Source organism: Callospermophilus lateralis, chromosome 4 (assembly GCF_048772815.1).
Source record: "Callospermophilus lateralis isolate mCalLat2 chromosome 4, mCalLat2.hap1, whole genome shotgun sequence".
Taxonomy (NCBI): domain Eukaryota; kingdom Metazoa; phylum Chordata; class Mammalia; order Rodentia; family Sciuridae; genus Callospermophilus; species Callospermophilus lateralis.
The window spans coordinates 156122539-156148887 of NC_135308.1; the positions used below are offsets into that span (position 1 = coordinate 156122539).

Genomic DNA, 26349 nt, shown 5'->3' on the forward strand with positions numbered 1-26349 from the left:
TGGATCTATTGATTTCACTTTTCTTAACGTTCTGCATTTTTTGATGTTTGTTTAAGATTTTACTGTCAGAAGATAGTAAAAAAATATAGGAACTTAAATGCCCATGTGGGCAGTCTTCAGGGCCATCTGAATTTTCTAGACTACATGGTCTATTCATTTAAGAATGAAGTTTTCAGAAGGCCTTTAAAGTCGGCACTTTCAAGAATTGTGAAAATAAAGTGTTCACTGCTTTTCTTTTATGGTACCCTCTATCCTCATTACAGAACTGTATCATTTCAATGAAGCACTCTTAGTGCCACGACAAATAGATGTCACAAGGATGGTGCTGCTGGAGAGATGAATGAACTTAGGTGCAAGAGACCCAGGTCAGGATCAACCTGAAAGCTCTTGCAAGGAGGGTCAAGCCTCACCACAGAACTTAATTAAATAGGAATTATGAATGTAAGCATGTCTTATTTTGTCTGTGGACTGTACATTGTGTTAAATTTGTGTTACAAAAAGGCCAATTTTAGGTAGAATTGGAATTTTAAAATATCCTAATGTGTCATATGATTTGTACAGTAATCCAACTGCAGTTACTCTAGTTTGACCCCCAGATAATAGAAACATTTCACATTTACAAAGAAAGAATGGGAGACAACAATGATGAGACTGAGTGCATGCAGTTAACACACACACACACACAAATAATAGAAAGAAAGAAAAAAAATCAGTCTGGGGAAGAAGGGAGGAAAGGGAGAGCCGGGTTAAATGAGCAGGAGCTTGCACCAGCTGCTATAGCGGAATGCAACCAAGCACTGAAATGAAAAGTGGCTAGAACCAGTCAGAAATCACCAGTCAGCAAAAGAATCAAGAGCTCCGTGGAGCAGAGAAGGGAGGGGTAGGAAGAATTAAGGAGAATTTGGGTAAAGAGAACAATGAAGTAGGGAAAAAGAAAAGAGAAAGTCAGGAAGGGTATCCCAGGAAGGAAAAGAGCAGTCAAGGGCAAAGAAAGAGTTACACAGTCAGAGCCCCAAATAGTGGTTTGGGAAAGAGGAAAAGTAGAAAGGAAGTAGGGGCAGGAAGTGCATTAATAAAACCAGCCAAACTGGAGTTCAGTGACTCTGAGTAAGATGTGCAAGGGGAAAAAATCACCATGAAGTCAGTAACCAAACAGCTCAGACAGCTACAAAACAATATGTACATCCAAAGTCCAGGCAGCATTACTCAACAGCAGTGAAAATAAAAGGGGGAAAGGAAAGGAAGGGGAACAAGTCAAATCACATTTTGTAGTGTTAATGTGAGATGGCAGATGGACTTTTTTATTTCTTAATTGTTTTGTAATTACATTTTTAAAAGCTTCTTCTCTAGTGCTTGTTTCACTTACCGCCAACGGGCACCATCGCCAGCACTGTGTATAGTTACCATGGAAAGAGTGAGTCAAGTGAAGGGCCCTAAATGCTAAACCATTGGAAAGGGGGGAAAAAAGCAAATATGCAGACATCTTACTCAAATGGTGGCTTTTATATTTAATACTTTAAAAATTGGGAAAGGGGAAAGGAGCCAGTTAACCTTCAATGCGTTATAATGAAGGGCTGGGGAGCTTGGTGGCTGATGCAAGCCAACCACAGTGCGTCAGCCAGCCAGCAAACCCTCCTTTGAGGATGTTATTCGCAAAACATGAGAATCAACTGTTGAAATTCTTGGTATTAAATATATTTAAAACTACATGAGTTTTGGGTTCTCTCCTCCCTCCCCACAGTCTCTAAAATCTTCTATTCTGTGCTAATTGCACACACATGGAGGCAAACTGGCCTCCCAAGAGACAAAAAGATATTGGCTGGCCCCTTGATTCATCACAGACCCCAATTATAAATTGGATAGTTCTTAGATATCTTTAAAGTTAGTTTGTTTAGGCCTGATTGTGGAGTACTGCAAACTGAAGCAAAGGAAAAAAAAAAATCATGAGAGCAGAAGGATGAACATTTCGGAGAAAGGAAAAAAAAAAAAAAAGTGAAACACACACATACACACACATACACATCAAAAGCAAAACCCCAAACCACCAAAAAAAAAAAAAAAAAAAAAAAAAGTGGGGGTGGCAGAGGCAGACAGAAAGTGTTATTTTTATACATTTAGTGCAGGAGGTGAAGAGCACAGAAAACACACATATACGTGGGCATATACACGCGCACACACACACACACATACACACACACACACACAAACACAAAACAAACAAGACAGGGTTCCAAATGTGAAATAAGTGAGGCAATACAAAAAGAGAGAAGTAAAAATAGAAACCAGAAATTGAATTATTGAAGACATGCACCTCGATTTTACGGCCCTCTACCACGGTGCCGTGTAATTTCTCCCTGGCCCTGTCTGCATCAGCACTATTCTCGAAAGTTACGAACCCGAATCCCTGCATGCAGCGGGAGAAGGGGGAAAACATGCACATCGTTATATTGAAATACTGATCTCGTGGTAAACAGAGAAAAAATATCACAGTATGAAACCGACATCAGCAACAACTCAGCAATACTCTCCCAGAGTCACATTTTTTTTGGTCCATGCATATTTTGTAAAGAGAAATTAAACCCAATAAAAGAATAAATAACTACAATAACAATGGTAATTTAATTAACATTAATAACAATAATAAAATATAAAGCATATGAGGCCAGACCAAAATTAAGGTATAGAGTTACTCGGGTCATGCAATTCAACCAAGAATCCGAGCATTTTTTTAATGTTCTACCTTTCTCCCTCAACTCATGCTGCTAGTGTACATGTTCCCTATGTATTTAAAAAAAATTAAATTGATTCTCTAATATCCCAAATCCATCATTCTCCAGTAACGGCTATACGAAATCTGACATTCAAGATTAATCATGGTATGAGATTTTTTTAGGAGGTCTAAGTGTCTAAGCCCCATACCGCCTGTTACTTATATCACTATGAATGCCTTGGGAACAGAATAATTTAAGATATTAGAGTCTTGAGGTAGAATTTTATAGATATTAGGTGCAGAAAAGGAGAGTACTCACGCTCTTCTCAGCAAATGAAAATATCACTAAACAATGGTCAATTATGATTTTTCTTCATTGCCAATTTTAAATGGGTGAATAGGCACTTTATATAAAACTATATCCAGTTGGATTTCAGAAAGTTGCTAACACAAATTTGCCTAAATAACACATCTGTTGATATCTATACCTGCTATTAAGCATATTAGAAATTTTCCACATGTAGAGAAAAAAGAAATAGTCAATGGGAATGAGAGCTCATTAGTAATATCAGATATGTTATATTCAGAATATTCAATATTCAATTACACTCAGTAGGAAAAGAACAACCTAAGACAACAACATGACTGCTGCTATGAGTTTAGGATTAACTTATTTGTCCCTTGAGATGCTACAAAATAGGAGCACACCCTTACTTAGTGAGGTAGACAAATCAGGAGAACAGGGAGAGAAGCCCTCTCCTCTGTGCATACCATTGTGCTTTCATTTCAACACCAGGAGGATCTGCTAGACGCCTGCATGACGACTAAGCCAGCATCATATCACCTTTAACTCTAGGTGCTTTGTCCTCATCTTTCCATTCTGCAAATACAATTTTCCAAATAATCTCTCAAGCTATTTACATGTGTAGAGTAGAAAATCATTAGGATTTTTCTGGAAAGTATCATTCCAATAGCTTCAGCGTCCTCTTTTTTTTTTTTTTTTTTTTTAAATATTCCATTGTGGGATAACTGAAAGCCCTTTAGTTTTACTGAGGTTCTGCCTTGCTGAGCATTCCTTTATACATGAAACATGGTCTTCAATAAGGTGGTAAACAGTATGTGTTGCACCTTTTAAAAATGATTTTACAGGGGCTGGGGCTGTGGTTTAACGAGAGTGCACTTGCCTGGCATGTGTGAGGCACTGGGTCTGATTCTCAGCAAATAAATAAATAAATGTTTATCAACAACTAAAAATATATTTAAAAAAAATGATTTTACAGAAGCAACTCCATTTTGAAAGATCTGTCTACTAAGTATTCTAAATGTTATTATGGATGGTGGCATTTATATAAATTTGTTGGAAATACCAGTGAGAACATATTTTCAGAAGCAAAATTTTGAAAAACATGTGTTATAGCCTTATATATTCAAGGGCAAGTTAGTATTTAAGGTCCCAGTAGTCACCTACATTAGCATCTGCTGATAAAAAAAAAAAGCCCCCCAGCTCTCCAATCCCAGAGAACCCTTCAGTAGGGAAGGTAAGCCCTTTAAGAAAGGTCATGGATGGGGATGTATTTTATATATTACACTCAGGAAGCATTATAATTTGTATTCCAACTCATTCTTGCAGTCATAAAAGTTAATACTTAAATTAAATTAATAAATTACAAATAGGTAAGTTACTATGAGTTTATGTGGAGACTAACATCTAGGTGTTTAACATTGTAATTGTCTACATATATCATATACACACATAAAGACCATACATACTTCATTTTGAAGGTAAAGAAGCTGAGTCAAAATGAGATGAAGTACCCAAGAATACACAGCTTTTGTGAAGAAATCAGAAGTTAAGCTTTGCAAATCTAAATGCAAAATTCTATTTACTAAGTTACACTGGCCTGAAAACACCCCTCCCACCCACCTAATCTAATCGTGGAATGTTTTCTATAATCTTCCTTTCTGGAATGTGTTGATGAAAGGAACATCAGTGACACAGTAATTGCACCCGAATGAATGGAGGATGATATTTGGTCAGCAAATGACCAACTTTAACATTAATGTCTGTTCATGTAAGGTTTTCTCAATAATTATTTTATTCAGGAACCAAATTGCCTTTTCAAATGTTTTTAAAAGTGTTTTATAAAGAATGATGCTTATACACCAAAAGAGATGTTAATCAAGACACCAAAGACACAAAGCAATCTTTGCAGCTATCTTTTCCTTGGGTGACAGGAGGGAGAAGGTCTGGGTGATGCTCTGGAATTTTCTGACATGAAACACAGAAGTAAAAGGATGTCTTTCTTTCTTTTAAAGAGAAATAAACCTGTGGTAGGCAGAATAATGGCCCCCAAAGTTATCCATGTTCTAATGCCTGAAACTGGAAAATATATCCCCTTACTTGTTGAAAGGGATTTTTATCAATGTGATTAGATTAATGATCTTGAGATAGGAAGATTACTCTGGATGATCCCGATAGGCCCAGTGTAAATCCCCAGGTACTCATCAATGAAAACAGAAAGCAGGAGATTCAGACTTGGATTGTAGCAGCCTAGAGAGACTTGACTGCCCTCAGACACACAAGGAGGCTCCAGCCCAAGGAAAATGGGATCCTCCTGAGCTCAAAAAGGCAAGGACACATCACCCTGAGGAATGCCACATCTTGATTTCAGACTAGCAAGACCTGCTCCAGACTTCTGACCTCCAGAACTGTAAGATAATAAATGTGTGGCCTTTAGCCACAAAATCTGTGACAATTTGTTCAGAAACATAGGAATTGATGCATACCACTGAAAATTAAAATCCAACACCAGGAATGTGAGAGGTTTAACTAGCATTTTTAGATTATTGTTCTTAAACACTTTTTTTCATGTTGAAACTTTAAAATTTAGCATTTTAGAAGAGGTGTCAGGAACTGTGCTAAGGACAATCATAGTTTATCCAAGTTTAAAGTTACTCACAGAGGGCTGGGCTTGTGGCTCAGTGGTAGAATGCTTGCCTAGCATGCTGGGTTCTATTCCCAGAACCAAGAGTGAGGGGGAATTACTCATGTAAGTAAGTCTGCTTACATGAAATTGTGTCTTTGCATGCCTTCATTCTCAGAAATCTAATTGACATTAAGTTTGGTCATTCTAAACTCTTGCTTTAGAAGATAAGTTATAAAATAACGTCTAAATCTAACACATTTTTTTTTATAACACATTTTTCTTAAACAGCTTCAAATGGTGACACAACATATCAAACATTGAAATGTTAAAAACCAGTCTGCACAGGAATATAACAAATAGGTTAAATAATCTGTAACAAATAGATTTAATCTCAGACTCTTGACAAGAGTAACTATTTCAGATATGGAAGGAGATGAAGAATTTTCATCCAAACTCTCACTAATAAAAACTGATAAATAAAAGGTAAACTTTTTTAGCACATTTGTCTATACAAGTACTGACACATATAATTTTAAATTTTCTTAAAGTGACCTACAAATAATATAAGTTGGAGAAATTAGTTTTAATAGGGTATTTACTTAGCCTAATATGTACAATGTATTATCATTTCAGTATGGCAACAATATAAAAACATTATTTGTGAGGTCCTTAACATTCTTTTTTTTGTGTGTTACATCTTTGAAACCCAGCGTGGACTTAAGAGCACATCTCAGTTGGACCGCCATTCCCAATGCATGACCTGGGTGAGCAGGTCTGCACATTGTTGCTAAAGTTCTCAGTTCTGTAAGTCTATGTTAACAATTCTATATTCATGATTTAAACACACCAGTGTTACATTAGGGATTTACAGAGATCCTGGATGTCTTAAGGAAATCAAGGAATGGATTATTAGGGTATGGCTGTGGTTAAAACCTCTAATGAGTGGGACAGCAATTTCATCACCTGCCTTGACATCCATTTATCATCAAGGACATTATAGTAGCCGAGTAACTGTCACCTTTTTAGTCTGGCCTCAGGCTGCAATAAATAACAAGCAATAGGATGAGCACTGGAAACATATTTTTAATTTGTATAATCTTTGATTTTTTCCATCTCAGAAGAATGAGAAAGAAAATTTACCATGTAACTTTTAAGGGAGAAATCAAAAGCAGACGGATCTCCTGGGTATGGCCAGAACACAGAAATTAAAAAATAAATAAAAGAAAAATAAAAATAAAACCCATAAAATGGAAACAAAAGGAAAGTAAACTAAGTCCTTTGGAAATAACATGCACTGTTAATTCAGTTTCAAGTATAACGGAAAACATTTCACATTAGCATTACCTGTCAATTTTGCTGAAAATCACAAAGGTCTACTTAGCACAACTTCAAAAACAGTGTATCAACCACAGTTTGAAAGAAATAACTAATTTCCCTTGGCATGAAATCAGAACCCAGGGTAATAGGCAAGAAATTACAGCACATTACTTGTGTTTGAGATCCTAATAGCCTTAACTGAAGCCCAACCTAATTCCAGATCTCATGGCCAGAAATCCATCTGAGAGAATCAATGAGAACATTTTCACCAAAACTTGCTGGAAATATCAGTAACCTTTGCTGTGCTCTCTAAGTTGGGACCTAATGATCAACACTGTGTAAAGAGGCGAAGAACTGCCATTTCTTTATTTAGTAAACTTGGTAAATATCGTGAAAATTGTGAGGTGGCTGGGTGATAGTAAGCAGAAGGGTGGAAATCTTGGGTTCAACAATGGAATCAACCTCTGAAAGGTAAAAATAAAAAAAATTCTTAGTCATTAAAAGACTCTAGCAAAGAACTGCAAGATCAAGAATACTGGGGTTGAATGACGTTACTTAGGGTACTGTTTAAGATTCTTCATGAGACAAAAGTCTGGACCGAAGTATATGAGAACAGCCCCTGGCACAGTCTCTTTAGTGAACTACATGTTTTTCCTTTCTACTTTGCATTAAGGGACATGTTTAATTTTAAAAGAGTGCTTTTTAAGTTGCTAATCCAAGGATCTACTAGGAGAGTGACATCAGAGTTTATGGTTCAAACAGCTATTCTGTGGGAACAGGGGGAATTATTAATAATAATTTGTTAAGACAACAGGTGTGAAGTGGGGCTGGCCTGGATAAACCAGAACATGTGGCTGCTCTATCGAGGCATTATCTTCTTATTTGTGTTACTATTTTGTCATTATTGGTAAAGTCTAGAGAATCAATAAAGCTATAAATACTTTTAATTAATTTAAACATATATATCTGCATGTATTGGATATATACAGCCATTCCTTAATCCGGGGAAGCTAAATCTAGAACATGAAGATCAAAGGAGAAAAGGACAGCAGGGAAGCAGCTATTTCATGAAGAACAGCAACTCTGCTCTAGAGCAGAGAGCTGGGGAGGTAGAAGGCTGGCAGCAAGAGGGGTGGATGTGGCAGTGTCACTCTGCTTACCTAAGTTTTCAAATGGCTACATTCTAAAATGCTGGAGAGTCTCACAAAAAATAAGATATGATAAAGAGCTACCCTTTTGTTTAGTAGCAATTTGATTAAACATTGATTTACATGTAAGTACTACTAATCTCAGACTTATTTTATAACTAGTTTTTCCAAAAAACTTTCAATAATGCTAATTTCTGTATAGAAAAGCACTTGGTTAAAAGATAGAGGGGAAAAAAAGTCAGCACGATTTAAAAAAATTTTTTTTTAGTTATACACGGATACAATATATTTGTTTTGTTTATTTATTTTCATGTGGTGCTGAGGATTGAACCCAGTGCCTCACATGTGCAAGGCAAGCGCTCTGCCACTGAGCCACAACTCCATCAGTGCAATTCTTAATCAAAACAATAAGACCACCTAAACTCCTTTTCGCTAGTTGCGCATGTTCTAATTTTATGGTCAATCCAAATGTACAAAAGAAGTGAAAAATTAAACTTGGTTCAGAAAAAGAAAAGCACTCATTAATTTCTCTCAGTGTTTAATCAAGTTCCTCAGTATTGCTGGAACTATATTGGGCTTCCAGTTGTTAAAACTATTTTAAGCATGCTCTTAAAAACAAAAATATCTGGACTATTACTTCAGATAAACAGTGTGGCAAATAATCTTCACATATTTATTTTACATTCATATGCTTCCTGCCTCCAAACCACAGTTATTTTCCCACCTATTTGCTAAAAACTTCACAAAATATAAATGTAAACTATACAATAAAGAAATAAAACTCTATTGTGTGTAAATAACAATCATACATAGTTTTACTGGTTGATAGTTAATAGATTTCACTTTAAAAAATACTTACCAAGTTAAGGGCTGGAGAAAGTTCTGTATAGACATATTAATTTCTTTTTTGTTTTAATTGAAAATTGGAAGTTTAGAGTATAATTACCTCTTTAACAAATAATTGTCACGGTCAAAATAAAACACTTTTAACATTGCTACATTCAAAGGAAGGGAATAATAATCATTAGAACAGAGTATACATTTATTTTAGTACTGATAGGGTCAGGAGGTACATACAACTGTATATATGTTATCAATTCCCAAAGCATGGTCAAATTTGGAGTAGGAAATAGAAGAAGAGGTAAACAGTAACTGATTTATCCTGGCTGTATTTGGCTTTTTCTCAAATCACCTTCTTAGGAGATTTAATCACAGCCAAGAGCTATTTTTAAAATTCAACAGAGGTGACCACATAAAAATTAATTTAAAAACTGCTAATAGGAAAATTATTTTAATGAACATCTCAGTTTTTATGCAGAACATATTTAGAAAAGAACACATACACTGACTTAAACCCTGTTGCTTCTTTCATTCTTAGATACAAAGCTAACTCACTGTATTTGTAATTGAAGTGACTCCATGTCCTGAAGCTGGCCCATCTGGGTAAAACTCACAGGAAAAAAAAGATGGGTTCACAATGAATTCCAAAGTCACTACTCACTGTTTAAGCTTTGTGAAATGTATCAAAGTGGAATGAATAACTCAACATCAAAACTTGCCCTATATATGCCATTTTGAAGTTGGAATTTAAAAAGCCGAATTTTTCTGATGGAATTCTTAATTTTAATTCTTACAGAAGCAGACTTTTTTTTTTTTTTTTTTCAGGCTTTCTCTTCCTTTAAACTAAGAAGACCTAGGTCGACTCAGGCCGCTCAAGGACCCACATCTCACTCATCCTATCCTCGCTACTGCACTCTCCTTTCCAACTTATATTTAGAGATAATCTAACCCAAGGTGGGCATTTGAAATACCTTAATGAAGACCTGAAAAATGGTTCATGCTTTCTGAATACCTAATATTTAAAATAAAACAAAATTTAAAAAGAAATTGAGCATACTTGATATTGAAATAGAGCTTACCTTAGAGCCACGCTCGTTAAAGATTATTTCTACATCTAGGATTTTGCCAAACTGCTGCAGAGACAAAAGCAAAAACATTTATTTATGATCAGCCTTTTATCCACAGGTTTTACTTCCTTCTGAGAAAGAAATTGTTTTTCTTCTTCCTCTTTGAACTGGTATTTATTAATAACCATTTTTAAAAATTTACTGGTGGGTTGCAATACCAGTCTCTGGTTTTTTTTTCTCTCTGAGCTGATGGCATCTCCCTGTCCCTTCTTCCTCAACTCCTTCGCTAAGCGCCACCCTTCTTCTAAGCGCAGCAGCCACTGTGTGAAGACACTACAGTGACGCCCTACTGATGCACTTCTACACATACAGATTTTTAACTACCCCTCTAATTTTTTAAATGTCTCAGTTTTAAGGAGTAAATCCTGCCTGGGTGTGTTGGGTGCATGTCTGTAATCCCAGTGACTGGAAGGCTGTGGCAGGAGGAATGGAAGTTCAAAGCCAGCCTCAGCCTCAGCACCTTGGCAAGGCCCTAAGCAACCTAGTGAGACCCTGTCTCAAAATACAAATGAATGAATGAATGAAATAAAAAGGACTAAGGATGTAACCTTAAAAAGGGCTGAGCGTGTGGCTCAGTGGTTCAGTGCCCCTGGGTTCAATCCCCATTACTGAAAAAAAGGAAAGTAAATCCCACTAAGTACGATAAGCTATTGAAGGTTGTTTCCCCCACTTTTTGTGGTACTAGGATTGAACCCATGGGCCCTTTAACTCAGCTGCATCCCTAGTCCTTTTCATTTCATTCATTCATTTATTTGTATTTTGAGACAGGGTCTAAGTTGCTGAGGCTGGCCTTGGACTTGCTATCCACCTCCCTCAGCATGGATTGCAGGTAAGCACCACCATGCCTGGCTTCTTCCTCCTTTTTAAAAAGAAATTTATGCAAGTAAACCGTATTCATTGTATAAAAATTAGAAAATATAAACAAAAAGAAAGCAGGAAAACTGAAAAAAGATTATATGAATCCCACTATCTTAGTGTATTAGTACATGGCCTTCTAGGCTTTTTTCAGGCACACAGATAGAAATAACTGTATCAGACACATTCCACATATTTCTTTAAACTTAGCAATAGACTATGAACAACTATCAAAATCAACAAATATTTATCTGTGTTATCATTCCTATAGGCTACATGCCATTCCACCATACATTTTTGACATTAAAGATGATTTCACTTATTTGCCACTTTAACTTTTCTGCCACAAACATCAAGAATATTTTAGGTAAACTCTGGTTTAGTAATTATATAAATATCTTAACACCCTAAAACCAAATGGAACTAAAGACCCAAAGTCTACCTGGCCATTACTAGAAAGTTACACAATGCACAACCTTATTCTAGGGGAGGCAGATGTAAGGGACAGAACTGTTTAGTTAGTACTTGGATGGGCTGAACTGAAGGCATGTGCAGGGAATCTCCAGGTTATCTTTTTGGCTTACACTTCCCTTAGAGTACTGGGCTCATGTCCCATTAACTTATTTCACTTGGATTCCAAGCCAGACCTTTAAAAATGTGTGTGTGTATGTGTGGGGTGGCGGTGGGGAGCAAAACAGAGATTATGCTTTTCCACTGGACTGAATTACTATTATCTTTATCAGAAAACATGTATTAAGAATCCAAGTTTTTAGGTAAGAGAAACATGAGAGGAATAGATGAATTCTAAAGAGGGGAGAGAGGAAAAGGGAGGAGGCAGGGGATTAGCAAGGATGGTGGAATGTGATGGACATCATTATCCAAAGTACATGTATGAAGACATGAATTGGGTGTCAACTTACTTTATATACAGAGATATGAAAAACTGTGGTATATATGTGTAATAAGAATTGTAATGCATTCTGCTGTCGTGTATTTAAAAAAATAAAATCAATTTAAAAAAAAGAATCCAAGTTTTATAGAAGAAGACATCTAAGCCTGATTCTGGTTTCATCTTTGAACAGAAAATTAGAAAAATCAAGGAAAGAGAAAAATATTTCAGTTTAGATAACAAGGCATTTAATTTTTTTCTACACCTATCCTATAAAATGAAGTTTGGTGCCTTAGAGTTTGTTTTGTTTTACATTGTGTACTGCATTCTTAGGACATCTTTCTAGAAGGAAATTGGCTTTCTTTTTATGATTAAGCAAAGTGGGGCTCAAAGAAGCTGTCAGGTATACAGAGCTAATAAAATGGTGCATGAAATCTCTGCTCTTCACCAATGCCACTGACTTTCTAAGTCACAGGCGTTAACCATGTGGGTGGGTGGGGGGGAAGCAACAGGTGTTCCCTGTAAGAAAAAATTTCTTTTTCATTTTAACCTTATGGGAAGGGCATACTACATTTCAAGAAATTCCTAACCGACCTAGGCAGATCTTCAACGGACACTGCTTTTCTGACTCAAGAGAATATACAACTGACAGATGAGAACGTGCTCCCTTCTTACAGACTCCAAAGACTAAGAGTCTCATCTGTGTTGGAAGGTTCCAAAGGTTCCAAATTATTGGGTCCAAAGGGAACCCAATAATTCATGCTCTTGGGAAATGTCTCCTTATTTGCTGTTCTTTCTACTTTTTGTTGCAGTCTTTTCTGTCAAGATGGAAAACAACCAGTTACCGTTTTCTGTGTAAAAGCTCTTTAAGGACTTCAAGAGCAGCATTTAAAAACCACCCTGGCCTTCTCTTCTGTAGGAGACAAACACAGGAAGCCAGATGAAAGTGAAACAGCTTTGTTCCAGTGTCCTGTCACCACGCAGTGGACACAAGATTACTGCAGGGTTTCTCCTTTTCTAATAAGGCACTAGGCAGCTATTTTAATGAAATTTTTAATAAAACTATTGACTATCACTTGGTCCTAGGTCAAGTTGAAAGTTTGATCAAATTAAAATAGGCAACAATACAAAAAAACCAAGACTCTTAAAACCCATTTACTTCCAACAACATATGATTTTTTAAAATTTATTTTTACGTTTTAGATGGATACAATATCTTTATTTTACATTTATGTGGTGCTGAGGATTGAACTCAGTGCCTCGTGCTCGCTAGGTGAGCACTCTACCACTAAGCCACAACCCCAGCCCCATAACATGAATTTTTAAATTGCACTTTGCTTTTGGAGACTTGGGGAGGAGGTCAACAGTTGAAGGGAATACATGAAAGATAGCAGTATAACCCTCTACATCTCATTTTAGATAATGGTATTGATACTACTAAGTATAAATAAGAAAGTAAAAAACAAAAGTTATTATTCCATTTAATTCACAACATTCTGCAAGGTAGAGATATGAAATTCAAGTTCAAAGAGGTTACATGACTTTCCTAGGGTCATAATCAAACAGAACTCCCATGATCTTTGATGCCCAAATCTACACCTTTTCTACCTTAACAAACCACCCCTAAACCTATATTCTTTACACCATGATATTGCCAAGGCAGGGTAGCAAACAACAATAATACATTTCTAAACCACAGTCCTGGGGTTGAAAGCATGAGATGAGAGGAAGGCAATAATGTGCTGGGCTTACAGGGAAGGTAAAGAGCTAAGAATGTGACAGAAAAAATGCCCAACAGTTCCCAAACTTATCCACACAATAGAAACATCTGGGGATCTTGTAAAAAAACCACATAAGCCCAAGCTATACCCAAGCCAGTTAAATCCCAGTCTTTGGATATGGGACACAGGCATCAATATTTTTTAAGCTCCTCAGGGGACTTCTAATGTGCAGGTAAGTTTAGGAATCACTGTGCTAAAACAACATGTATGTTTAGCTGGATTCAGTGGTGCACGCTTATAGTCCCAGTTACTCAAGAGGATTGACTGAGACCAGCCTGGGAAACATAGCGAGACTGTCTCAACAACAACAAAGCAAAAAACAAAACAAAACAAAACAAAACAAAAACACCCAAACCAAACCAAACAAACAAACAAACAAAAAAACCAAAGTGTATGTTTTCTCTTTTAGGTGAAACCAAGCGTAATACAGACATGTTTACTAAGCTTTGTATGTGGGCAGGTGGCATCTCATCCTGGTTTCAGTACGGGAAGTCTCGTGGTCCAAGAAACACCTCATTCCCAGCCATCATTGCAGTCAGTCTACAGCAGACTGGGTGGCAGAAAAAGATAGATGACAGGGGCTGGGGATGTGGCTCAAGCGGTAATGCACTCGCCTGGCATGCGCGGGGCGCTGGGTTTGATCCTCAGCACCACATAAAAATAAAATAAAGATGTTGTGTCCACTGAAAACTGAAAAATAAATATTAAAAAAAAAATTCTCTCTCTCTCTCTATCTTAAAAAAAAAAAAAAAAAAAGATGACAGTACTGACTTACAGGGCTGGGGCTGTAGCTCACTGATAGAGCACCCGCTAGCATGTGTAAGGCCCTGGGTTCAGTCCCCAGCACCACAAGGAAAAAAAAAAAGAAAGAAAATACTGATTTACCTCAGGAACTTCCTCAATCTCTTGTAGTTTTATCCTAATATATTAATGACTAATAACATATCTGGTGGATTAAATTCTATTATAATTACAAAATCCTCAAAAGGACTTCAGAAACTTACCCCAAACATCTGCCGGAGGTCAGGGTCCCGGAAGCGGAATGGAATATTTGAGACATGCAGTCGTTTAGGGGTAGATTTACTCTCTGAATTTTCACTACTCTGTGTCTGTGACTGCTGGCCGTCTGTCTGTGCTCCACCTTCTGTCTGCTAAAGAAAGAAGCAAATAACACTGAATGAAAAATAAACACAATTACTTCATAATTCTATGAAAAATAAAGTCCTTCTTTACCACTTCCTAGGTTTATTTATGAGCAAACATAATTTTCCCCTTCAAAGAGAGAGACAGAAAAAAAAAAAAAAAGACACCAAAGGTATTATCAATGTTCAAAATGCTTTAGTCTACAAACAAAATCTGGATCTTCTGAATACTTATGGCACATTAATAGGAGGCACAGACACAGAAACACCAAGTGACCTTCCCCCCATCACATGGAGATATATTAGGATAAGTGGTCGTGTAAAAATAGTACCGTTATTCTTAGATTCTTATAGAGCTTTGTATTTCTGAGACTTTTCTATTTTGAAAACAAAGAGTCCATTGTACTTAGTTGTAGAGGTCACTCCACCTTTGGTCTTTCATCTCAGGCTCTCAAGGAAATAAAAGGACGAAACATTTTTATATTCCATTCAGTCTATCCTAGAATACATGACCAGTTAGTTGACAAGTATTATCACAACATTATAAAGAGGAGAACCTAATGATGACAGTCAATTTGCCTAAAAATTGAAGCAGCTTCTTATTCTGAAATAAATGTGTACTTTCCTCCCTAATTTATGCAATCCAGGGGCCACCTCCTCCTTCACTAGCCCTGAACAAAGTTGCATTTAGTGAATCCAACTACTGAAAAAGACTTTTAAGGGACTCTGACTAACCTATTATCCAACATATAAATGCCAAATTTGTACATATCCATAGTGGAAGAATGTGAGTAAGTGTGGGTACATATTTTAAATCACAACTCTTTTGTAACACCTCAGGCACACATTATCCATTTTTTCCCCCACCAATTCCTCAGAAAGGTGGCTATACTGAGAAACATTTCTGACAAATGTCTAACAAGTGTGACACATTCTAGGCATGCAAAGAGACATTTATTTTGAAGTATTCATCTGGCACTATAAGAATCTATGTTTCAATATTTCCCTATGAAATACATGCCAAGCTGAATGGCTTATTGAGCTGATTAACCAACATATTTTAAAAACAAGAGTGGACCTGCTATTCTTATTATCTTAATTAAGACAGAACTGAATAGAACTACCTACCTACCTACCTACCTACCTATCTAAACAATTTTTTTTTAAAAAACATGGAATGCTTCACAAATTGCATGTCATCCTTGTGCTGGGGCCATGCTAATCTTCTCTGTATCGTTCCAATTTTAGTATATGTGCTGCCGAATCGAGTACTACCTATACTTTTTTAAAATTATGAAATCATAATTCTAGGAAATGTGGCAAGTGGAAAACATGAAGTATCATTCCTCAAATTCTCAAGCCTTCTGATCTAATGCAACTATTTTTTTCAGTTTAAATATCTTAAGTTTATTTTATTCACATTTTCTTAACCAGGTAGCAATCAAAACCAGAATTAATTCAAAGAATTTCTGGGCTCAAAGTGGTCAATTATTTATAGGCAGAAAACATAAACAACGTGTAGACAAAGATTAATTGGTTACAGCTCATAGTGGGGTTTTTTTTTTTTTTTTTTTTTTTTTTTTGTCTTATACTCCTAAGTTAGGCTTTTGTCTTATACTCCTAAGTTAGGTTATAGTTTGTTACCTAAAACTAATGCAACTTTAAAATGGGAGGTTAAAACAGATAAAAATGCATAAATCATCAGCAAATCTGAACATTTTCACACAGGAAGTATAACCAAAATTAGATCAAGAAATGAGTGGCACTCCAGGAGAACCCCAAGGGCCCACCTTAGATCTTGGTCTTAACGCCTAGCTCCACAGATTAGTTTTGTTGTTTTTCAATTTAAAAAAACAATAAAAATAAAAGGGATAATACATATGTACTTTTTTTATTTGGCTTCTTTCACACATTGTACTTATGAAACACACATATTATTGTAATTTTTCCATTTACACTTTGTTGTATAAACAAACATAATTTATTTGAGCTGCTTTCAGTTCTGGCTATTAAGAAAAACATTCCTGGGCTGGGGCTGTAGCTCAGTGGTAGAGCACCTGCCTAGCAAGCACAGTGAGGCACTGGGTTCTATCCTTAGCACCACATAAAAATAAACAAATAAAATAAAGGCATTCTGTCCGTCCATAAATACAAACACAAACAAACAAACAAACAAACATTCTTGCTTACCTGTCTTTTGTACACACAAACATTCATTTGCATAGGGTATATGTGCATCCAGGAGAGGATTTGCTGGGTCAAGGATAGGTATATGCTCAGCTTTAAAGACACTGCTACTTTTCCAAAGTGGCTGTGTTATGTTATACTCCCAAAAACTCTTCATAAGAGTTTTAGCTGCTCTTAGTTTTGTCATTTCATAGTAGCATTACAGTGTGGTGTTTATTTGCATACCTTTTCATGTTTCTTGGACATTTTGATATTCCTTTTTTGTTAGATGTCTGCAAATTCTTTGCCCATTTTCTATTAGGATGACTCTTTTTGCTTGTGATTGTAGGTGTTTTGTATAATCCCAACGACTCTCCTTACCTCCTTCTATAATTAATTAATTAATTAGAGGTGCTAAGGGTCGAACCCAAAACCTCATGCATGGTAGGCAAGTGCTCTTCTACTAAGCTACACCCCTGGCCCCAGGATATGAGCCCTTTGACAGATGCCTAATTATCTGTTTATACTCTTGTAGTTCCACCTTCAGCTTTTTCACATAACTATTTTAACTTGCTGGTTACCACCTAAAACTCCTCTACCACCAAAACGGCCATATGAATGTTCATTTTTGAACAGACATATTATCTTTTCAGTCTGCTTCCTCAAATATCCCCACATAACACATTCTTGATCTCATTGGTACAAACACGCTCTCCACTTCCCCATCTCTGACTCCTCCCTCACCCATTCTTTCCTTTCCTTTCTATTTAGGCTCATAGAGGACCTATCATTTCGATCTCGTTGGTTGAATCTGCCTGGAAAAACCACAACCTTGAACGAATCCCACCATCAATTCTAAGCTTAAGCATGGGCAGGTAACTTGCTGGAGGAAAGCCATGCACCTGAGCGGTTGTGTGACACAATAGTGGCACCAACTGCAGAGGCCCTCAGTGCTGCCAGACCACACGCCGAGTGTCTTCAGTCAGCTCGCACTCCTGCTTTCTACAAAGAGCATTTCAAACTTGCTTTCCTCTAGTTAAACCTCAGGGCTTTTCTTCTTTCTACTTAAATAATTTTGTTGAAAAATAAGAATTCCCTGTAAAAGAGCACCCATTTTTTTGAGTGTGTATTCTGTCAGATCTGATCTAAACCTTTAATAAAAATTAGGAGTTCATCAGTTTCCAGACACTAGCCTAAGTATTTTACACATCTTAAGAAATTTAATTCTTTCATCAATCCTTCTTTTTTCTTTTTACTGAGAGCATGGCTGGGTGCAGTAGTGCACGCCTATAATCCCAGTGACTCAAGAGGTTGAGGCAAGCGGACAGCAAGTTTGAGGCCAGCCTCAGCAACTTAGACCTTGTTTCAAAATAAAAGGTAGCTCAGAGATAGAGCACTCCTGGGTTCAATTCCCTGTAATGAAATAAATTGAATTAAATTAAAAATTTTAAAAATGAGGGACTAGTACATGCTGGTTCTTGTTATCATTCTTTAGAAGAGGAGACTAAGGAACAGAAAGACTGTCTAAGTGATGGAGCAATGATTCGGGCCCGGGCAGTCTGGCTCCAGAGAGTATGTTCTTAATCACTATATTATACTGTGCTTTTCAGGTATTACCTCCTCCTTCTAGCCCTCATAGGTTTTCTCATCCAAAGGGAGATCATGTGTGCATCCCATTCTCTCACCTTCTCAGGACCCACATCTGAAGGAACAATAATGCTCCTGGGGTGAATGGAGACAGGCATGGGCAGGAGACAGGAAGACCAGCCCCTCAGCCAACAATGATCTTGTGGATGCAGCTACCCACCTATCCTCCAGCTGTGCAGCTGCATCTGCGTGGCCCAGCTGCTTTCAAGGCTCAGCCATCTGTCAACATGCACAAGAGTCTGGGCTTCTTTTTATGTCTTAAAATCTCATCCTAGAAATGAGGATTAAAATTTGTTTTAATGTTCTTGAACTTTTTACATTCTTTTTTGAGCCAGAGTCTTGCTATGTTGCTCAGGTTGGCGTCAAGTCAAGCGAGTCCTTAGTGTCTTGAGTAGCTGGGACTACAGGTGTGTGCCATTGTGACTAGTTATGCAAGCACTCTAATACTGAGAGCTACACTGCCAGCCCTTAAAATTCTTCTAACTAGGCTGGGGATGTGGCTCAAGCGGTAGCGTGCTCGCCAGGCATGCGTGCGGCCCGGGTTCGATCCTCAGTACCACATACAAACAAAGATGTTGTGTCCGCCGAAAACTAAAAAATAAATAAAATTCTCTCTCTCTCTCTCTCTCTCTCAAACAAACAAACAAACAAACAAAAACCACAAGTGTTAACCTTGTTTTAAAAAAAAAAATTCTTCTAACTGGGAAATAAATTCATTTTTTGGACTTTCCTATGAAAAAATTATTTTTTACACTGTTTATACTCTATGAATACATGTTTTATAATTATAAAGGGAACAAGATTAAGTAATATTTTTCAAGTCTCTATTACAAGATGACAACATACAACTTGAGCTTCTAAGGAATCTCTTGATAATTCAAGAATAATATTTTAATTCATGGATTATCCATTTTTTTCAATATTTACCCACTTCCCATTCTATTTCAATGGTGATTTGCCTGGGTATAGAATTCTAGGTTGGGGAAAAAGGTCCTTTGAGAATTTTGAAGGCAATTTTTACTGTCTTCAGGCCTCTGATGTTGCTTTGAGAACTCTAAAAGCATTATCAAGCCTGTTTTCTCTTATGTGACTCTTCTCCTATTCTATCTGGTTTTTCAGGGTTACCTCAGTATGTGGTGTTCCAAAATATTGTTTGCAGTGAGATGCACTAGTGTGGGTACACTTTATTTTCATCTAATTTGCTGAGAATTCTGTGGTCTCTTTCCTAGGTCCTGGGAAATTTTCTTAAATTATTCTGCTGAGGATTTCTACCCTACACATTTTCTTTCTTTCTGGAACTTGTATATGAGATGCTAGATCTTTTGGACCGGACTTCTATTTTTTTTTTAATCTCTTTTTGTTTTATTAACTCTCTGCCATCTGGCTCTATTTTCTAGCCTCTGATCTATAGGTTCTTAATCCCTTACCTGAAACCAAATGTGTATTAGAATTCAGAATTTTTAGGATTTTAAAAAGGTAATGTGGCTACTGCCATGTGCAAGGTCTTTTACCTTTAATGCACCTTTTATGGGTGCATTTTACATCCCTGCCTTCCCCCCATTCATCACAGTTTTCCTTTTTGCAGTGCTAGGGATTGAACTTTGATAAATACTGTTTTTATCAGAATGGATTTTAGGGTACAAACTCTTCAGAGTTTCAGAGAAAAAAATGACATTGTTTTATAGGCCAGGGACTGCCTCTAATACTTTCTTTGAAATGAGATAATTATATAGGGATACTATTCCAGCTCATATATATTTAGTCTTCACTATGTACCAGGCAAAAGCAGTTGATATTCATTTTCTCATCTCATCATGTTTATATATTGATCTGAGAAATGAACCAACTAACCTTGATTTCCAGGGTTCAAGTGCTCTAGCCACAAATATTATACAATAAAACCCAACTTATTAAGAAATTAATTTTTCCTTATACTATTTAAGAAAGTGGATTGGGATATCTCACTATGCCATTTTTTATTGTGCCTTAAAATAATAATAATAAAAAACTACACTCCATGTTGGTACCTCAACTAAATTTATTAGCACTAAAAGCATTTTAAAAATATTTATAATGGAATACATGATGGATTAAAACCAGGTGGAATTAGATATTATGTATTCCTTCTCAATGAGGAAAAGTATTATAACACAATAGAACATTTTTCAAAAAAAGTAAAATCTTGACCTACATGCTTGTTTACTGAAAGTCCACTTCATGGTGCTAAAATATGTATCAGAACACCTATGATATCCTGGATATAAATATATATAAAAATGTATATGATATACTGGACATAACATTTCTTTATTTGAAACAATTTTCTAGACACAGAATATTCAAATCTAGAGAAATTTCTTACTTAAGGAAAATTACCTTTAGATTTGTTTTTAAGAGAAATATGGAAGCATTTCTTCTGTGCATTTGAATACTGCTTTGACAAGTTGAATTCTAAGAATGTGAACCTGTTTGAGTATTTAAATGTACTCTAGCACTTTTTCAATGAACTAGTAATTCAATTTCTTCAGAAAATATGTAGTTCTATTTTCTCAGTGGATCAAGAGTCATAAAAGGAATTATGAAAGGCACCTTTGTATGATTATGTCCTAATCACTTTTCATACTGTGAAAGAAAAAAACACCACCACACTCCTAAATAAAAACCATAGCAAGCCACTTATTCTTTTTGTCCAGGAGAAGACATAGTAGTGATGCGCATACAAAGATCACCTTAACTTTTAAAAGCTAATAACAAGCAACCCCTCTTTATCTGCAGTCTCATTTTCTATGGTTTCCGTTACCTACAATTAACTGAAGGTTGAAAACATTAACTAGAAAGTCCTGGAAATAAATGATGCATAAGTTTTCAACTGTGAGCTGTTTTGAGCAGGATGATGAAATCTCCTGCCTTCCTGTGCTGTACCAATTGGTCCCACCCAGAAGACACATCATCCCTTTGTCCAGCGTATCCACCCTACTCATCAGTCACTTATAAGCCATCCTGGTTATCAGATTGACTGTCTAGTACAGCAGTGCTTGCATTCGAGTAACCCTTATTTTACTTCACAGCCACAAAGCACAAGAGTAGCAATACTGATAACTTGGATGAGTTAAAGAAAAGCTATAAAGTGCTTTCCTTCAGTGCAAAGGTGAAAGTTCTCAATTTTAATAAGGAAAGAAAATATTGCATGCTGCAGCTACTAAGATCTCTGTAAGAATGAATCTTTCATCCATGAGATTGTGAATAAGGAAAAAGAAAAGCGTAAGAGTTCTGCTGCCACACCTCAAATTGCAAAAGTTATACCTGCAGCACATCCTACATGCTTAAGTTGGAAAAAGCATTTTGTGAGTAAAAGACATGAATAGAAATTTAAATACTGACAGCAACATATTCTGTCAAAAAGCACTGAGCCTAAAAAAAAGCACCAAGACTTCAGTAAGGGGCCCCCTGAAATGAACGACATCAAGCTATTTATTGCAAGTCAAGGATGACTGCACAAACTGAGAAATAGGTTTTACCTAGAAAACACACACACACACACACACACACACACGCGCGCGCGCCAATCAATCAATCTATTTATGGTGCTGGGGATTGAACCCAGAGCCTTGTGCATGCTTACACAAGTGTTGTACCAATGAGCTACATCCCCAGGCCATAACTCAGAAATACAAAAGTTACTGGCAAAATGTGCTTGCCAGTGAAGAAGCTGCTGCTGCATTTTTGGCAGAGAGGAGTTGATTAAGGAGAAAGGATAATAAAGCAAGGCTTAAACTGAGACAAAATCAGGCTCTTCTGGAAGAGAATGCCCAACTGAACTTAATTATAAAAGTGCAAAGCGGGTACAGAGCATAAAACATAGAACTGAGGTAGAATAAATAAAGATAGGTAAAAGGACAGGTAGAAACTAAGAGGGAGGGAAAAAAAAAAACTAATTTAAATCTAAGAAGCTCTATGGGCACCCTCACCTTTATTCCCTAAGCCTGTTTTCCTCCTGACATATCTTAAGAGTACTGTGTGAGTCTAGATGATTAATGCTTAGGCACACTGCTACCTTGTACAATGTATTTTCTTTAGATTAAATAAAGCCAAGGGAAAAATAATGTTAGAGGCATATGATATGGGTGAGTTCCAAACATTATTTATTGATAAAATCCCAAAGAAAACCAGGCCCCCACCCTGCCCTATGCTCCCTAAGAAAATCAAGTTTGCCAGGCTGATGTCACACCATATTCGCTATTTACAAAGTTTCCTTTGGAAAGAAGAACTCAAGACCCAAAGTACATCTCATTCTCCAGTGCCTGTCTCTCTTCTTCCTTTGAGCAAGTACCCTGTGCTGTTGCTTGTTTTCTTAAAAACAAAACAAAAAAACCTCTGCGTTTCTTTTGATGCATCCTGAAATTTCTTTCTTTTGCAGGGTGGGGTGGGGTGGTGGTTACTGGGGACTGAACCCAGGGGCACTTGACCACTGAGCCATATCCCCAGCCCTATTTTGTATTTTATTTAGAGACAGGGTCTCACTAAGTTGCTTAGGGCCTTGCTAAGTTGCTGAGGCTGGCTTTGGAACTCACGATCCTCCTGCCTCAGCCTCCTGATGGCTGGGATTACAGGCACACGCCACCACACCTGGCCTGAAATTTCTTTCTGTGGTATATGTCAAGAACCTGCCAGGGCCAAGTTGAGGTCCCCTTCTCCTCTCTGGGGGATGTCCTCAGACTTCTATCTAATGACAGAACAGATTAATTCTAGTATTATGTGGCAATACTGCAGAGCAAACAAAAAAAAATCTAAGCATAATTTGCAGAGCCAAGAACTCATGCACTCTCAAGAGAGAAGGAGATCATATTCACATAATTTTTATTATAGTATATTACTATAATTGTTCTATTTTTTTTACCAGTTATTGTTGTTAACCTTTTACTGTGCTGAATTCATAAATTAAACTTCATTATAGGTATGAATGTACATAGGCATATGAGAACCCAGACTATAGTTAGAGTTTGATACTATCTGTAGTTTCAAGTATTCATTTCAGGGTCTTGAACTATATCCCTCAGTGACAAGGGAGAATGACCGTATCTCACTGTTCTTTATTATTTTCATGTATATTTTAGAATGAGAGAACTCTTTGTCAGTATGTTCAGGCTAGAGCTCTCAGGTTTAAGGTTGAAGAGTAAACAGAAGCTAAGATGATAAGATCATCTTTATGGATGCCTTTTTTTTTTTTATTTGCATGGGGAAGCAGAAAAGAAAATAAAAACAAAAACCACTTGAGAGCAGGTTTTCTGGGGTCTAGCTCTGTAGCCAGCTAGCTATAACCTTGCTGATGTCATTTAACACTGCTGACCTTAGTTATAAAAGGAAAGTATGATTCTATAATCTGCTTATCTGGAAACCAGTGATTCTCATCAGAGTTTACAAACTTTAAAAGACAGCACAAAACATTTATTAAAAAATGTACAACTTTTATAGGAAGGTTAAAAAAATATGCCCCCAAATTATTATTATTTCATCATCCTTGCTGTAAGATGTGAGAGCTATAATAAGGGTCAGCAGATCACAGCAGTATTGTTCCTGGCAATTTTTAAGTTTAGTTTCTTTTTGCTAGAGGGACTAGCAAACAAACAAATGAAGGCATGCAAAATGGAAGAAGCAACAGCCATGAAGTTAGCAATATTAATAGTGTGATAAATTGTATCTTGGGTGTTACATGAGTTAAAGGGCAATTTTCCCTATTCAAAAATACACAGGCCCAGTTCTAAGAGTGGTTCTCTGTGGCAACTCTTGCATTCTCAAGTCAGTCTACAAATTCCTTATGGATCCAGCTTGGAACTGTCGAGCTGCTCATGGGCATCAAAACTCTGGAATATATACAAAATTATTTTGAAGAGTAAATTGATAAAGAATGTAGATATTTTAGATAGCTTGATATACTCTGTCTTTTATTACTTTAAGGGTAAGCAAGAGCCACTCTTAGAAAGGTGACTGTCTGATGAATGAACTTCTTTGTAGTCCCAGGCTCTTAGTTCAATCCTGGAAACAAGCTAATGATACCTATGATGCAGGGTGAAGCTAACAGGGCCTAATAATACACAATGAGCCAGAAGGACTTTGGCCCCATTGTCTCCATACATTGCAGAAGTTCTCATCTGGGCAAATGAATCTACTGTTAAGGGCTATAATTTCTTGGTAATATTCTAGTAGGTCACCAATCTGCAAGGAACCTTCTTCAAGTGTTATCAGATAAAGGAGCCAGTGGATAATTCCAACTGACAGTAGGCAAATATAAGAGAAACTGGCTTTAACCCCAGACAAAGGGTGTGCAACATAGCAAACATACTGAGGACAGTGGGCAACATGAAGTGTGGGTTGAGGTGTGCTTAAAGGCCCAGTGAGGAGGACTGTAAAATCCAAAGTTGATTAATGTATTAGGGTGGGCCACTCAGTTATTTTCTCAAATCTCTGCTTTCAACTCACCAACAACTCTTGTGTGAATACTTGAAATGACCCTCAGCCATTTAGCCATTGCAAATTCTCTGGCCTTATGTGCAATGTTTTCTACCAATCTTCTTATGGAGTATTATTATTTCAGAAGAGCCTCTGTACTAGCCAAACACACTGTACTCAGAACACCACACTACATACCATAAACATATGCATTTTTTACTTGTCAATTAAAAAAATAAAACTTTATATGCACATTCTCACTTCTAAATGGGAACCCCTTTTAGCTCATAAAACACTATTGAGCATCCAAAGAGCTTTTTGTTTTTATGGATTATAGCTATTGTTATTTACCATGAGAAAATTTTAACAAACCTATTATGTTAACATAAATAACATTTTAATGAAAAATTAACTATTCTCTAAAACACAAATTTAGTTAGGAGAATGGCAATCTCTTTAATATGTGTATTTATTCTGTTGCAATATATTGTTCTGACTGAAGTATATAAAGAAAAACCTAGCCTCACACAGAGAGCTGGAAAAGGGACAAGCATTTAAATAGCCTTTCCAGATTAATATGAGAATACTGTGTATTTGATAATACACCAAAACTTGACAAAGAGTAGTTTCTAGTTGGGGATTGAACCCAGGGCCTCACATATGCTAGGCAAACACTCTATCACTAAGCTATATTCCCAAGTCTGAAAAGTAGTAATTTCTTAAAGGCTAACTGTAGTGTTGAACCTGAAACCTCAGTGAAGTTTTCATACTTTGTTACAATAAACTTCACTAGACAATTGTGTGCTTTGCATAGATCTTTTACTCCTGTATGATTCTGTAACATTTTACATGAGTCATCTGTGAATGTAATATACTGGCTTACTGGTGAGCCAGGGAGCTTTTCAGTACATTTCGTACAAAGTCTGCCCTTCTTCCAACACATTTGTTAATATCACCACTGATTTCATCAGACAGATCTAAGTACTTCCACATGTCACTTAATGACAGGGAAACATTCTGAGAAATAGTGTTAGGCAATTTTGTTGCTGTACAAATATCATAGAGTATACCACAAAACTAGACACCCTGCTACTTCTAGGCTACCAGCCTTTACAACAGGTTACTGTATTGGATTCTATAGGCAACTGTAGTAGGTATTTGTATATCTGAACCCAATAAAAACACGGCATAAAAGATAAAAAAAAGTACACATGTATGGGGTGCTTACTGTGAATTGAGCTTGCAGGACTGGAAGTTATTTTGGGTGAGTCAGTAAGTGAGCTTACTATAACTTTTTACTTTATAAACTGAAAAAATTTAGCTTAAGACACAAACACATTGTACTACTATACA

General features: G+C 36.6%; 1 protein-coding gene and 1 non-coding gene across 19 annotated transcripts in view; both read right to left on the reverse strand.

Moving 5' to 3' along the window:
* The window catches only part of Rbfox2 (RNA binding fox-1 homolog 2), a 268933-nt gene that overhangs the window by 24756 nt on the left and 217828 nt on the right, over positions 1-26349 (reverse strand). For 14 of the 18 annotated variants that reach the window (XR_013091246.1, XM_076855111.1, XM_076855106.1 and 11 more), the window contains 3 exons: positions 14599-14745; positions 10022-10075; positions 2312-2404 (listed from right to left, as the gene is read on the reverse strand). Coding sequence is in view for 17 of the 18 variants with exons in the window: in XM_076855111.1 (XP_076711226.1) it covers positions 2312-2404; positions 10022-10075; positions 14599-14745 (294 nt within the window). In the remaining variant the exon portion in view is untranslated. The remainder of the gene's footprint in view (positions 1-2311; positions 2405-10021; positions 10076-14598; positions 14746-26349) is intronic. The other 4 variants (XM_076855112.1, XM_076855108.1, XM_076855109.1 and 1 more) reach the window with 1 other exon arrangement.
* LOC143398786 (U6 spliceosomal RNA) lies at positions 15903-16008 on the reverse strand. Its single transcript, XR_013091369.1, has one exon. It is a non-coding gene; the product is annotated as a U6 spliceosomal RNA (small nuclear RNA).